We start from the raw sequence: 17,177 nt of genomic DNA on the forward strand, positions 1-17,177 counted from the left end.
TCTAAATAAAGTACACCTAGCAACGGAGTGTTTATTCCATTTGTTCCTGCTTTATTATTGTACGAACATTTGTGGTTTATTTTGTGCAACATGATGCATTTCAGGGTCTCCCCTTTATTTGTGACAAGCAATCAAGCCAACTATCTTTCAAATGATTGGCCTTTGCCATGGAAGGGAAAATAAATAAAAAGACCATGACTCAGTAGCTTGACCACCCAAGCACAAATTGTGCAAGTCAAGTGTCCATGCCATGCACTTTATTTGTACTTACACACATACTACAGTGTGCACAAAACACACGTTCTGTGTCTAAATCTGTTAACTTGCAGCTATAGACAAACAAACAGGCGTAAATATTTAAACCTTATATTCACACCTTAATAAAAACATTTTATAGCTACAAAAACAATACTGTATACATGACAGAGAAGATACATCATATCACTGTGTCACCATAAGTCTTGAAGGAAAAAGCAAGTATCAGGTATTCTGCTGCAAAACTCTCAGTAAGCCTAGCAAGCTATTAAACTTTTTTTTTTCTTTTTCATTTTCCTTAATTCTTTACTTTGATCATTCAAAACATCTGCATAGTTTGGACATTTTTATATTTAACATTTTCTTTCATCTAACCCAGTTTTTCCTCCTAATCCATTATAAATCTAACATTTATGCCTCAGTTTGGGCAACCCAAGGACATGTGTTGTTTTCAATAGAAGACTAATCGTGTCCAATCTTTGTAGTAAACAGTTTTCTGATTATAATTTGTAATCATGTTAACCAGATTCGTATAAAACCTTCTCCTGCAGCTTAGAGCAATCCTAAATCACTCTACGCAAGTTTCATCACAGAGGAAATCACGAAATTCACATATGAAAATTGGAATTTCCATATAAAAACAGAATTGTGAGTTTTCTCCTATTTCGTCATATTAAATTGTGAAAACATCACACATTACTGATGGTTCATTGATGTGGCAAAGTATCAAATCATATCACACAAGAAAATAGTATAGTTTCCATACTTAAACATATCAAGTCACATTTTGCAAGTCAAGCACATGCTAAGCAGATAGTGTTTTTATATGAATTTCTTCAGGAAGATAACATGTCAAAGCAGTCAGACAACTGAAACATCTAAATTGTCAAAAAAGAAAAGAGAAATTCAACACTGACAGTCAAAGTTCAGGATAAGCAGCATCCCAGGAAATAGTATGACTCAGATGATCAGTTAATCTGTAAAACCTGACAAAAAAATCACTGACTGGATCAACTAGGACAGACAATAACCCCCTTAAGTTTCAGGTACATCTAAGAAACCAAGAACTGAGGCAGGGTCAAATGAATTCTGCAGCTTGTCAAACCACAATCACATGTGCACTAAGAGCTTGCGATTTCAGACACGAGTTGGAGGAAGATTTTGTTGCTACTTGTGCTGAATCTAATATTCTGCTTGAGAAAATTAAAAACTCCATCCGTTTTTATTTAAATATTGTAAGGGTGCAGGTACATTACCACAAATTTCAGTAAGTATAAAATACTGCCAACTGAAAGAGTCCTTCACAGAAAAAAACATTAAGTACTTAAGTAACATGTAATTCAACAGAGATGTGTCTCAAAAATTGCAAAAATAGGAAAAAAGGGCACTTTTATAATCATGCAGTTTCACATCAAATTAAGACTTTTGGTAAACCTCAAAATCTTTATATTTGTTTAGTCTTTCAAGTTCACTTATTTTAATTTATGAAACATGTACGATTATATTAATTTAATGCTTTAAGTTTATGTGAAATATGTTGGATAATTAAGGTTATAGTTTCGGCACCAACTGTTTTACATTTGTTTTTAGATTTTTATTAAATGAAAATTAAGTGAAGTGTCCTAAAAATGAAACCAAAATGATAATACAGTTGGTTTTTAATTGTTGAATCTATATTATAAATTTTTCAACTGAGAATAAAAATGTAAAACTCTAAATTACAGAAAAATGAACTCCAAAAATGGAAAAAATTAAAAGTGAATTTGAGAAAAAAAAAATGAAATCCATAAAGTCCTACTACTGAAACTTATTGCATATAACCATAAAGTTACTGTCATTCTTCTTAATTGAATACTCTACCCAAATGATATAAGAAATGATATTAGTTACCTCATGTAGTTGCTAGTGAAGGCCTAGGAAAAAAAATGAATTTGTTTTTGTGGAGAGAATAAATAATGTATCTAATTGAATGGAAGCCTATGGTGCCCAGCATAGACCACAGCAAACAATATCAAAGATTGCCATAAAAAAATCTCCAGTTACTTAGGTAGCAAAATCAACATTTTAAGTCATTTAGTCGTATGCTCACAATGTGCAAAACAAATGTATTTTTTTGCTAAAATATTGGAAATAAATACCTTCATAAAATTATGACAGTCCACAAATAGGAAGCCCCTTCATAAGAGTTCGAGATTTGAATTGAAGACCTCGTTCAACGAGTAATATTTTATTATGCCTAAACACTTCTAACACCTCTAGGTCTTAACTATAGATGTGTAAGATTCTTGTTTGGTTAAATATGTACCTATACTGAATCCATGTAAGTAAACAGTAATAATAAAACAACTGTGTTAGATCTGCTACTCTGAAGCAATCATAAAAAATACAGTGCCTTTTCTTACCTTTCTGGCAGTGGTTTGAAGTCCAGCACCGGTAGTTGTAGACATCATTAATGCTAGTCTTGAAGCAGAGAGGGTTTTCTTCCATGATTCCAGGACAAACATCCCCACACTCTTTTGACTGCTTGTTCCCAGAGATGAAATTATTATAGTCAGCATCCAGGATGAGAGACCAGTCCACAGAGTCCAGGTAGCAGAGATCAGGGTTTTTCTCAATTCGGATTGAACCTCGTGTGATGTTGCGCAGGTTGAACAGGCCAATGTCCTTCAAGTTAGTCATCTCAAAGATGACAAGAGCATAGTTGTAAAAGAGGCTGCGGCCACGGATCACAGTCAGATTGGGAAACAGGTCACGCAGGCTTTCCAAACCAGAAACTCTGAACAGCAGCAGGTAGTCAGTAATGAGTGTCAGCTTGGGGAAGCGCAGGTTACGGAAGTCCTCCGCCTTGACATGAGAGATGAGCAGGATCTGAAGGTAACCCTCAATCACTGTGCAGTTCTCCAGCTTCTTCAGCTCATGGATGTCATTGCGAATGTCAATGTCTGGGCCACAAACTAACAAAAGACAACAAAAGAGAGGAGAGTCAATAGTTTGCTTTATAATAATCCAGGACAACTAAGAAACACAAAGAAATTTTGCGGACAGTATAAAAACTACATGGGGGAAAGGGAAAAAAAACTTAGGTCTGTGGAAGAGAAACTCACTTGATACAATTAATATCTATCAAATGTTAACCCTCCATCTAAATGTGGCAGGAAAAATATAGGACCTTCTCCGTTGTTTCTCTGTGATAACCCCTAAGACTGACATAAATAAGCAGAGTTTTCAGTTCTCTTGCATTTATACATTTATAGGGCTGCCCGATTAGATGTTCTTAAACATGTGCAGTGACTTACATATCTGATATGAATAAGAAGAAAACTAGCAAACAGCATCAATGTCTATACCAACATGAAAGCAGATAGATCTCAGGCTTTTCAAACACTGCAAGGTAAAAGGTCATGAATGCATAAAAATTATTACAAATGAGCTTATTTAATTTTCAGCTGCCTCTTTCATATGTACTTATAATGGCAACAAGACACAAAATTTAGTTTAAACTGTCCTTTCACTGGGTCAAGGGGGTGACCAGTGGGTGGTCAGCACATGGGAAGGTGTAAGGCAAAATCCTCACAGAGGAAAGTTACATAACAATGTGGTCAGAATTATACAGATTACACAGAAATTTGAGATTCAGTTAGAAATTACAATTTAACAGTTTTCGTTCTTAACTATTTTATAAATAGCCATCTTCAAGTAAATTTTATTGTAACAATGTAATCCAAGTGCAATGTGCAGTTGTAGAATCCAGTCATTTTACTAAGTGGAAACAAGGTTACAGGAATGTCCACTGGCAGACAGCATCAGGTAAATAAATGATAATAATAATAAATAATAATTTAAATAAAAATACTTTTGTTTAAATTCAGTGGAATACTCTGTTTTGCTTAACAAAATATGCCATTCACACAAAAATAGATTAGGTACAACAAACACACTTAGAACTGCCACCACAGCCACAGCTATCAATTGCTTCCATTGGTACCCTTTACATATTTTAGGATTTATGTTCATCCTAGTGCTGGTCGGTATGACCAAAATTCTATATCACGGTATTTTTCAAAATTATACCGGTTTCATGGTATTGGACGGTATTTTTTTTCCCCATGCATGAGTGGATGTTAACCACATTTTCCACTGCAATTACTGCCTAAGAATAACCTATTCCACTGCCATGAGAATTGTACATTGTACAAAAAAACATTTTAATGTGCATACAAGTCTCAATACAGGTTTGCATGGCTCCATAAAGTGATGTTTTTCAAGGGTATGGCACTAATGAAGAGAAGGAATCACATTACATGACAGTTGCAGTCAAAATATAGAACCTTTTTATTGAACAAATTTTGCAAACAACTTAAACTAAAATTTTGAAAACATATTTTCAACCATCCAAAGAGGCATTTAGACTTTGTAAAATATCCAGAGGTGCTTGTCAAAAGTTGTATTGCACTGAATATGTCTTAGAAAAGGAATAAAGAGTAAATATTTTTTGTAAACCAGCTACACTTTCTGTTAATGTTAACAATCTCTATCCACTGACACGTTAAAGTGACTTTTTAAACAACTTTACCATCATTAAACTGCATAATATTTAAATTAATAAATAATAACAAAATAAATAATATTGCAACTTCCAGTAATAATACTGTTACTTTAAGACTTCAAGCCCAGGTGCATTACACAGTACAGTATTCACCAAATAAAAATAAAATAGTGCAACTTGATGACATCTTTACCAACTGAACCATCATTAAGGCAAACTGCATTAATATGGACCTTGCTTCAAGCTAAGCTATATACATAAATAATAAAACTGCAACTTGTATTTATAATGCTATTTGTGGTATAGCCCTACGGAAGCTTATTAGGGCCACAGGGAAGAAAAGAAAAAAAAACTACATGTCGAGAATAAAGTTGACATGTTCACTTTATTCTCAACATTTCCACTTTATTCTCATAGTTTATTTTGTAATTAAAGTAGAATGTCGTAAACTGAACTTCATCCTAAAATCAATGTTTAATTTACTAGATTTTCTCAAACCCCATCATAAGTTAATGTAGCACATTAAATGCTTTGTGTTAAGTGTTCCCCGACCCAGTTGTTAATCGTTGTACGCGCTTCTTAAACTGACTTCCTCTACACCAAGAGGAGGTGCAAGCAGCGATCGCTGCACAGGATCCATTCACTTCATGATATTCCTGCTCTCTGAACATTTAGAATACTAAGATAAATACTTGGTATCATTTTCAGGATGAAATGCATTAAAGCAGGTATTAAACATGCACGGTAGTGTGGCGGTAGTGCTGCTCCCTCGCAGTAAGGGGTCCCCAGGTCTACATTCATTGTAGAGAACTTTATGGCAGGTGTGACGAGACTCCAAAAAACTGGATTTATGAATGGGCATCGCACAGGTTTAACTGAAATATTGTGTAAATGTTGGGTTCGTGATCTGGTGTTCGGAGACACAAACACAGAATTCAATGGTTGTTCTCCTGAGCGGGCTTTCTTTATTGCATGTGTGCTCTCTGTCTGACGTACCAAAACCCCAGTTCCTATCCATCCTTTTTCTTTCTCCACATAACCAATCACCACACGATAAACATCTTTGTGAAATTAAAACTAGTTATAAACTTAGACCACCGAGTGTTCACAACTTTAAAAAAAATCTTCGTTATACATGTTTAATTATGCCGTCCATTCAGGGTTGCGCCCATCCCAGCAAGCACTGTGTGTGAGGCAGGTGCAAATCCTGAATGGTACGCCAGCACATCGCAGACTGAATACGAGCAATACATACACTAGCAGGGTTAATATAGCATAACAAAACCCCACATCCTACATGACTTTGAAAGGAAACTGAAGCACGCCGAGTAAACCCACCAGAAAAACATGCAAATTCAAAGCAAGGAACATCCAGGACCCCATTGCTGCGAGGCAGCAGTGCAACTTCTATGCCACCGTGCCCCCACATGATTAATACATGCTTTAATGCATTTCATCATGAAAATTATATCAAGTATTTATCTTAGCATTCTAAATGTTCAGGAAGCAGGGATATCATGAAATTAATGTATTCTGTGTGCTGCCAGCATCTCCTCTTAGCGCAAGAGGAAGTCAGTTTAAGAAGCAGTAGCGATTAACATGGCTCTGGGAACACTTGACACAAAGCATTTAATGTGCTACATAACTTATGATGGGGTTTGAGAAAATCTAGTACATTAAATATTCATTTTAAGATGAAGTTTAGTTTACGATGTTCTACTTTGGGCGGCACGGTGGCGCAGTGGGTAGCACTGCTGCCTCGCAGTTGGGAGATCTGGGGACCTGGGTTCGATTCCCGGGTCCTCCCTGCGTGGAGTTTGCATGTTCTCCCCGTGTCTGCGTGGGTTTCCTCCGGGCGCTCCGGTTTCCTCCCACATTCCAAAGACATGCAGGTTAGGTGGATTGGTGATTCTAAATTGGCCCTAGTGTGTGCTTGGTGTGTGAGTGTGTTTGTGTGTGTCCTGCGGTGGGTTGGCACCCTGCCCAGGATTGTTTCCTGCCTTGTGCCCTGTGTTGGCTGGGATTGGCTCCAGCAGACCCCCGTGACCCTGTGTTCGGATTCAGCGGGTTGGAAAATGGATGGATGGATGGATGTTCTACTTTAATAACAAATTACGAGAATAAAGTCAACATGTCGACTTTAATCTCGACAAATGGCGAGAATAAAGTAGAGATGTCGAGAATAAAGTCAACGTCATCACACTATTACACAGTACCCAGGTACATTACACAGTATTGAAAAAAATAAAACAAGTACAACTTGGCTTGTAGTATTATCCAGTAGTATAGAAATAGTATTCACACATTTGAACATAATGGTCCACATCCGACCTTTTAAATCCAAAGTATCTCTAGACAACAGACACGGCTCCTTTTTCTAGCAAAAGTTCTTCTGTGTCATCATGTTCAACTTTATCGTCTGCTACCGCTTCAGTTTCGGAATGTTCTCTGTCCATTTTGACCGCGCAATACCTCCACTACCGCATGTACTCCGTTGCATATGTTTAGCGGTGTAGCAGTGAAAAAGGTTCCCCTTAAACAGTTTTCCACTGCGCCATGTACCGAACTTTGTTTAGCCAATTTAAACCAGTGTTGCGGTATAAGAAAAATCCATATTATAACAAAAATAAACAGTTTTCGGTATGAACCGGTATACCGCCCAGCACTAGTTCATCCCCACTTTTCTTTGACTGCACATACGTAAGCAAATCTTTGTAAATGAGGTGGAAACCATGGTCTCAAAAGAAATGTAGACACAGGCAGAATATCCAAACTCCACATAGATAGTAAGTGGGCCAGGTGTATTGACTCTGATAAACCTTCTTAATCCAGTTAAGTGCCGAGAGATGCCAGAGCCTATCACAGTAGTAACACATTTTAAATTAGAATCCAGAAAAGGGTACAAAGTTTAACACAAGTGAACACTAACTGAGGTAATATGAAAAAAATCTGGAAATCTAAAAGGTGGGCAATACTGTTTTTGGTACAGCTCATAATTAGGGGAGGATAAGGGGGGAAAACACATTTCCATCTCTACCTATTTGTCTCCCTTTTCTGTTTAAGTAAAAAGAAATTATGGGGAATGTAATACCCAAATGCACAGTAACTACAGTAAAGGAAAAATCCTAAAAATAACATGAAGTAGCTGAAAGTAATATTAAGGTAAAACAATCAGCCTACTGAAATAGCAGCCTAATAACGTCGACTTGCTACATACTGAGGTAAAGTGAGTAAACACTCCATTCCACACAGAGAAAATATACTCAGTCTGCATTTATTTATTTGTTTGTGCAAGGTGCTTAATGTATTAGTCATATGATGAGCAATTCAAACTCACTGCCTGTTTGATTTGAGCCAGCATGTCAGTCAGCCAAAACACAAAGCAGGGCACACATTTGATTTACTAATTACTAAACGAATAAAAATGTATGTGAGGCAGATCTTGATATTAGTTTATCAGATCATTTTCTCTTACTATTTAATATAGAAATAATGATAAAAAAAATAATGAGAAGCATATTGTTAAAAAACACTTCTTTTATTCATCTACAGCTTCAAAGTTTACAAACATTTTAAACAACCAGTCCGTTTGTAGTGCTTACTACAATAGTGAGGATAGTGTAAATAGTAAGGTGGAAAATTTTAATACTAAAGTGAGAGCTGCCGCAGAGAGTCACTCCTGAAAAGACAGTTATAAAAATCCTCCAGCACTGTTACACAATGGAAAACTCAGAGTGTCTGATCTAAAGAAAACATGCTGGAGAGCTGAGTGTAAATGGAGAAAAACTAAACTGATTAACCACTATTAGATATTGAAGGCTAAAATAAGGGAATACAACAGCATAGTCTGTCTTGAGAGGCAGTGCTATTTCTCTAAAATTATAAATAACGCTAGTAATCCCAGAGTTTTATTCTCTACAATTGATCATCTGCTAAATCCATGCCACTCAATGAAATGCGTCCAAGAAACTTAAAAGTGCTTTCAATGTAACTTTTGCTATAATTTTTTTTAATCACAAAATTGATGATATTAGAAATAATATAGTACATCTCCCCATTGAGATCCTTTTAAATCCCGGTACTCCATTTTAAACAAATTAAATTCTTTCACCAGGATAGATTTACCTGATTTATCTTTTATCTCTCTCTCTATTTATATATCTATACACATACATACACACACATAAAATCCTAAGCCTAAGAGTGCAACGATTTTATGTGACTGTTTTGTCACGCTTTAAATCAGGCTTATTTTAAAACCTACATATATATGTTTGGTATCATTCTTTTCAGAATTTATTTAGGTTTGCAGATTTTTATTCCATTTTTAAATTATAAACTAAAAAATATCAAGAACTCGTGGCCCGCGAGACAAGACTTTGTGCCAAAAGATTTAACCACACCCGGGGCCAGAAATAAAAGACAAAGAGTAGGACAGCTGCTGTACAGGCTTTTAAATGTTCGAAGCATCTTGCGAGATGCAGATCATGCGGCACAGCAGCAGCAGCAGCAATCCAGCATCTGATTGAACAAAGAGAAGGTTTCAAAAAAAAAACAAAACCTGTATTTGTTTCCCATTGTATCACTGTTTAAGAGGGGGTTTTGGAGGAGCGACCATGTCTCCTTGGAATGTGTTCAGCCCCCCTCTTCGAGCCCCCCTCGAGCAGCAGAGACAGGTGGGGTTTGGTGAGTAAAGCAAGCAGGGGGGAACCCCCTAGTATAAAATTTCTCAACTGAGACCCTCCATCTGCGTCCTTGACTAAATACCAACACGTTTTTTTTCAAACAAGTATCCATCGTGCTAACTGATAGTATTATTGACATAGTAAATTCATCATTAGATACATAAGACTGTTGTAGTTAAACCCCTGCTCAAGAAAAATAATCTTGGCTCCTCTGCTTCTGAAAATTTAGGCCTACTGTATTTCTAACCTGCCTTTTTAAGTCCTAGAAAAGGCCGTCATTATGCAGCTAAATGATCACCTGAATAAACATTCTGTTCTTGACAAGTTTCAGTCAGGTTTTAGAACAAATCACAGTAAAGAAACTGCACACATTAAAGTAGTAAATGACTTGCGGGTAATGTGGACAGAGGCCATGTATCTGTTCTCATCCTCTTAGACCTGAGTGCCGCATTTGATACTACTGATCACAAAATTCTTAAAAATCGCCTTAGTCAATGAGTGGGCCTCTCTGGCAGTATCTTAAAATGGTTTGAGTCTTACTGGCAGGTAGAAAATTCTTTGTTAGTTGTGGTAATTATACTTCAAAGACACAGGATATTCTATATGGTGCTCCACAAGGATCTATCCTGGGTCCACTGCTCTTTTCGATCTACATGCTTTCATTAGGCCAGATTATCTCAAGGCATAACGTGAGCTACCACAGCTATGCTGATGACACACAACTGTATTTATCAATAGCGCCAGACTCTCTTGGTTCACTTACATAATGTCTTACTTGTGCTTCTGAATGGATGAGTAGAATAGTAATTTTCTCAAACTAAATAAGGAGAAAACAGAAATTTTAGTGACTGGCAAAAATGGATATAATGAGGGTATTAAAAATAGTCAAGACGGAGGTAAAGAATTTAGGGATAATTTTTGACTCTGACCTAAATTTAAAATCACATATTAAATCAGATTTCTAGGACAGCATTCTTTCATTTAAGAAATACTGCAAAAGTTAGATCTCTTATAACTTTGAAAGATGCTGAGAAATTAGTTCATGCTTTTGTTTTCAGTCGGCTAGATTACTGTAACGCACTCCTCTCAGGACTACCCAAAAAAGACATCAATCGATTGCAACTATTGTAGAATGCAGCTGTTAGAATCTTATAACTAGGAAAAGAAAATCCGAGCACATCTCTCCAGTTTTGATGTCACTAAACTGGTTTACTGTGCCATTTAGAATTGACTTTAAAATCCTGCTTATGGTTTACAAAGCCTTAGATAATCTCGCTGCATCCTATATTTCAGAATTCCTTTCACCTTATACTCAACATTGTAACCTTAGATCTTCAAATGAGTATCAGCTTATAATTCCAAGAGCTAAACCTAAAAGAAGTGGTGAGGCAGCTTTCTGCTGTTATGTACCTAAAATCTGGAATAGCTTACCAATAGAAATTAGCCAGGCTAATATGATGGAGCACTTTAAAAAACGCTAAAAACTCATTATTTTAACATGGCTTTCTCATAACTTCATTTTACTTTAACCCTGATATTTTGTAAATGAATTAAATTATCATTATCATTCAAGGTGACTCCGAAATCCATACTAACCCCTACTTTCTCTGCTGTTCTTTTTCCGGTTTTATGTGGTGGCGATCCACGCTGTTCCTACATTGATGGATTGAAGGCCAGAGGTCCACATGACCATCATCTTTTGTTAATAACATAAAAAAAACAATAATAAAAACTTCAGAACATTGGTTAAATGTTGAGCTGTTGTCTCTACACTGGTCAAGTTTTGTGTAATAATCCTGTTTTCAGGATTTCCTCACACAGCTAACAATAAATATGGCACGTCTTTATTTACCCTTTTTAGCTGTGCTTGGGGAGGGATGGTGCCCTGTAAGCTGACTGGTATCTCACTTAAATTCAGAACATACTCCATTAAAATCCTTTTTGAGAACATAGAGTTTGATGTTATTAGGGCACGGATACAACACACAATGCTTCACTCGACATCCCAAACAACACTACGCACCAGCCACTTCACAATGCGAGCGGCAGAGAGGCGAAGAGGGGAGCTGAATGCTCCCCAAGTCTGAAACCCCGTCTTAAAACGGTAATACAATGAGAATAGTTTTTTATTTTTATTTTTTTTAAACTTCTGCTGCTGCTGTCATATCACCTATGTGCATATATTCAATCTCTTTTTGCTTTTGACTTTTCATCAATAACGCATTGAATTTTGATTCCGTGTTTGGAATTACATCGTGATAACGCAACATATAACTGCCCATGACTGAATATCGTTTCTTTCTCGCTACAAGAAATGTGTCTGACAATAGCATTCACACAAATAAGAAATGATTTCTCTCGTGGGATTTCACTTTCACCAAACAAAAAATCTTAATTCTCACGGAAACGTCTTTTCATTTGGAAGAAACACTATTTTTTTTCCCCTGGTGGCAACACGAATTAAACAATCTAGAAGTCTCCGACTTAAAGTTAATAAGAAAAATATATTCGATCTCTTTTCACTGTTCCATTATTTCACAAGTAATTTCCGTTTCCTTTTTTTGACACTTTCGAATTTTCGTACTTCCGGTATTTCTAACCTACTCTGCATGTGTACCGCACCAACATTTTTGAATTCTTTACAATGTTCTACTTTGTCATCTACTCTTTGTCTTATTTCCAGCCCCGGACGTGGTTAAATCTCTTGGCACAATGACTCGTCTCGCAGGTTTTGAAAGCGTCTCACTGAGAAAATCACGTCTCGTCTCCTTCAAAGATTTTTTTTTTATAATAGAGAGATTTAATTGAGTTATTAAGATGTACATGCAGGATGGCAAGATGGTACAATTGCTGCTGATTTAATTTAATTGTTGCTTAGTCAGAGGCAGAACATTATGCATATTCTCCTTGTGTCTATGAATGTGTGTGTGTTTTTTTTTTTTTTTTTTTTTTTTAAACCACACTGCATTGTCCTATCTATTATGGTCAGTGTATGCTCTGCAACAGACTGGTATTCTATCCACAGCTTTTCCTGCATAGCATCCAATGCAGCCAGAACTGGCTTTAGCTAGACCATGAACCTTAACCAGAGTAATTGGACACAGATGTAAAAAAGCTCAGTGAAGAACAAAAACTACATAAAAATTAAAACCATATACTCAAAAACAACAAATAAAATTAAAATGGCAGGAAAGGAAAATTTGTTGTTCTTATTTTTAAATGAAGCATTTGCTGGTAGACTACTCTTTAATGTCTCCTCTAAGAGCTTTTTAAGTTTAAATGCACAACACTTTGTAGTAGTGTATAAAGACGTGAACAAGGAAATTCACTTTGTCATCCCAACCCAACTCACAACACAGAAAGTATATAATCTGAAGCATCACAAAGGTCCTGCTCCCAGACATCAATTTCTAAAACTAGGGAAGTATTGAAATCAAAAGGTAAACAGATATTAAAAGTGACCCAATTAGTTTGTCTTATGCTTAACCATACTGAACATTGTTTGCGTAATATTCATCAGTTATTCATTTTGGTTTGTGAAACAAAGTGAGGCAAAGAATAATGATCAGCTGTTTCAATCAATAACCCTAAACTTTAGGAGAAAGCCCAAACGTCTTGTCCAAGATCAAGCTGTTGAATTTAAGTCCACTGTGAAGCTGAGAAAAATCCAATTGAGACTGTTGTATTCAAATATAGAGTGCAAAGTGCAACTAGTCTGAAGACAGTACCACAGGAAATTCCAAATTTCTGTAACACGTTCAAATACAAATGCACACTTGTATGTAAAGCTTGTTACAAACGTAAACAGTGTGGCTTGCAGGATATTATGAGGTCAAGATTAACTCAGCCCCCACATCAGACTACATTTACAGTGAGCCTACATTTTCTTATTCTTGCATTCAGTCATTAGCTTTTTGAAAATGGAAAAATGCTTTAGGATCGGTAGGTAGCATTTTTTTGGTATTATTTTTGACTTTTTGAAAACTAAATATTGGGTGAGGCTCTAGAGGATTTGGAAAATTTGATCATGAATGAATGGGTTGATGGAAGAGATTTTGTTAAACTTTATGTTTCTGGCCAGTAGTAATTTCTCCAAGCCAAGAATGTCATGAGACTGGAAACTCTCATTTTAAACACTGATATACAGCTTTGTTAAAATCAACTTTGAATGAGTTTTGATTATTGTAATTTATGTAATATATTTTAATAAAAGGTACACAGTTTAGATGCCCATGAAGGTTTTTTTTTTTTTTTTAATTAATTTCCACGGTAAATCTGTTCAGTCGCATGAATGAATGAGTAAATTGGTTGTGTCATAACAGTTTAAATAAACATGCCACATTTTAAATGTTTTCTGTAATGTATAAAACCCTAACTCTAATTATATTTGAACTAGTTGTGTTACCTAGCTTCGTCCAGGAAATGTGAGACAACGAGCATCAGTTACAGTGTTTTTGGTTAACTAGGTGTAACAGAAGTACTAAATGCTTTTTTGCATACAATATTTGTAGTTTTTTTTTTTTTTTAACCAAAGGCTAACATTATTGGCAGGCAGTGTGGTGTAGTGGTTAAGGCTTTGGACCTAGAACTTCAAACCCTAAGGTAGTGGGTTTAAATCCTGCCAGTTACACATGTTACCATGAGCAAGTCACTTCATCTACCTGTGCTCCAATTGGATAAAACAAAAAAATTATAACCAATTGTATCTCAAATGTTGTAATTTACCTTGGATAAAGGCATTACTCTTGAACATGCTATTTACAATTGCCTATGAGTAAAACATTCCTGCATTAGATAAGTTCCTAGTGACTTGGCTTTCGTTGATCACTGCAAAACAGTTTTAAAGAAAAGTGTATTCTTTTCAATTGAAACAGGCAATCAATAGATATAATGCAAAATTTGAGTATATTTTATTAACATTTTTTGATGTTTACATTCTTCAGTTGTTTACACTGTTCACTGAAGTGCAGTATTTCCTTTCATGTTTTGCATCAGTTGTATGCAGTCCCCCTTTAAAGTCTGCAGATCTGAATGCATATGCAAAGCAGTGTATGAAGAACAGTAGATATACCTGAATGTCAGAACCCTATGTCTTACGATTAGCTTCAAGCATCACAACACAATTTCTGTGGCTACCCCATTAGAAATTCAAGTGTCACTAAGACCAACATTTCTTCCTTGATGTTTGCAGTGTGAAGAACAGTAGATATACCTGAATGTCAGAACCCTATGTCTTACCATTAGCTTCAAGCATCACAACACAATTTCTGTGGCTACCCCATTAGAAATTCAAGTGTCACTAAGACCAACATTTCTTCCTTGATGTTTGCAGTGCCGTGAATGAGGAACGGGTGTGGGAAGGGTTGGGTTCTGATATTCTGTGCTGTGACTGGAGACTGAAGTCAGCAGAGTGAAACGAATAACCAAGATGAGAGTCGGTACACATCTAAGAGTCAACAGCAAAAAACAATGCCTGCTAGCCTTTGCATCTTCCATGTGGTTTGCTGAACTTTCTCTTTCCATTTTACAACAGGATCATGTCTCATTTCTCCAATCCAAGAAACCACAACAGTCTTCAGTTGCTTGCGCACCCTATTGGTTACTGGTGCTATTTGCGAGGCCCGTCAATCACTTCTACTATGCACTTCACTTGCATAAAGCACACCAAACACCATGCAAGTTATTAGAAGTTTAATAATTAACAACAAATAAACAAACACATTGGCTACTTTTCTTTCCTCTATTAAATCACCAAATTTCAATCAAATCGGTCAAGTCATTTTTGAGATTTTGGGGTATTTTGTTTTTCTCCAAGGAGAGGGAGGGGGATTACTACTAAATATGGATATTATCAAAATTACCTCTCAGTGAACACCCACTAACCTAGATGTACCATCCTTCAAAATTTCAGCTTTATTACTGAGCTGATAAAAAAAACTGAACTGTTTTTGACTGAGGAAGGCAAGTCAAATAAAATAACATTATTATTGAAAAAGGCAGAAGCAGTTCCAAGGCTTTACTCAAAATACAAGTTTTTCTTCAGCATACATACACAATGCAAACGAGAAGCACAGCTTGCTTCTTCTGGTTAAAAGAAGACAAAGCCTTCCTTATCCCACAGGTTCAGTCGCTGAGATGCATATATATATGCATGTTGCATACTTTACTGTCAAATAATGCAAAGAGTACATGACACGTGTTTCACCCTCATTTGGACTCATCAGGCGTACACACTCTACTGCTCCCCTCTCGGGGATCGAACCTTAGACGTCAGGTTGGTGCTCAGACTACGAATGCAATGAATGTAATTACAACCCCAATTCCAATGAAGTTGGGATGTTGTGTAAAATGTAAATAAAAACAGAATACAATGATTTGCAAATCCTTTTCAACCTATATTCAATTGAATACACTACAATCACAAGATATTGAATGTTCAAACTGATAAACGTTATTGTTGTTTTGCAAATCTTCACTCATATTGAGTTTGATGCCTGCAACACATTCCAAAAAAGCTGGGACAGGGGCATGTTTACCACTGTGTTATATCACCTTTCCTTTTAACAACACTCAATAAGTGTTTGGGAACTGAGGACACTAATTGTTGAAGCTGTGTAGGTGGAATTCTTTCCCATTCTTGCTTGATGTACAACTTCAGTTGCTCAACAGTCCGGGGTCTCCGTTGTCTGATTTTGCGCTTCATAATGTGCCATACATTTTCAATGGGAGACAGGTCTGGACTACAGGCAGGCCAGTCTAGTACCCACACTCTTTTACTATGAAGCCACGCTGTTCTAACACATGCAGAATGTGGCTTCGAATTGTCCTGATGAAATAAGCACGACGTCCCTGAAAAAGATGTCACTTGGATGGCAGGATATGTTGCTCCAAAACCTGCATGTACCTTTCAGCATTAATGGTGCCTTCACAGATGTGCAAGTTACCCATGCCATGGGCACTAACACACCCCCATACCATCACAGATGCTGGCTTTTGAACTTTGCGCTAATAACAATCCGGATGGTCCTTTTCCTCTTTGGCCCGGAGGACACGACGTCCATGTTTTCCAAAAACAATTTGAAATGTGGACTCGTCAGACCACAGCACACTTTTACACTTTGCGTCAGTCCATCTCAGATGAGCTCGGGCCCAGAGAAGCCGGCGGCGTTTCTGAGTGTTGATATATGGCTTTCGCTTTGCATGGTAGAGTTTTAACTTGCACTTGTAGATGTAGCGACAAACTGTGTTAACTGACAATGGCTTTCTGAAGTATTCCTAAGCTCACGTGGTAATATCCTTTACAGAATGATGTCGGTTTTTAATGCCGTGCCGCCTGAGGGATCGAAGGTCACAGGCATCCAGTGTTGGTATTCGGCCTTGCCGTTTACGTGTAGAGATTTTTCCAGATTCTCTGAATCTTTTGGTGATATTATGGACAGTAGGTGATGAAATCCCTAGATTCCTTGCAATTGTACACTGAGAAAACGTTCTTAAACTGCTGGACTATTTGCCCACGCAGCTGTTCACAAAGTGGTGAATTTCGCCCCATCCCTCCTTGTGAACAACTGAGTCTTTTGGGGATGCTCCTTTTATACCCAATCATGACATACACCAGTTTCCAATTAACCTGTTCACCTGTGGAATGTTCAAAACAGGTGTTTTTTGAACATTCCTCAACTTTCCCAGTCTTT

At 36.7% G+C, this 17,177-nt stretch overlaps 1 protein-coding gene across 1 annotated transcript in view; it reads right to left on the reverse strand.

The window, feature by feature from the left end:
* Positions 1-17,177, reverse strand: part of igf1ra (insulin-like growth factor 1a receptor) — a 443,425-nt gene that overhangs the window by 318,580 nt on the left and 107,668 nt on the right. Inside the window, exon 2 of the mRNA XM_028822633.2 lies at positions 2,658-3,209. Within this exon, the coding sequence (XP_028678466.1) occupies positions 2,658-3,209 (552 nt within the window). The remainder of the gene's footprint in view (positions 1-2,657; positions 3,210-17,177) is intronic.

The sequence above is a fragment of the Erpetoichthys calabaricus genome, chromosome 17, assembly GCF_900747795.2.
Source record: "Erpetoichthys calabaricus chromosome 17, fErpCal1.3, whole genome shotgun sequence".
NCBI classification, from domain to species: Eukaryota; Metazoa; Chordata; class Cladistia; order Polypteriformes; family Polypteridae; genus Erpetoichthys; species Erpetoichthys calabaricus.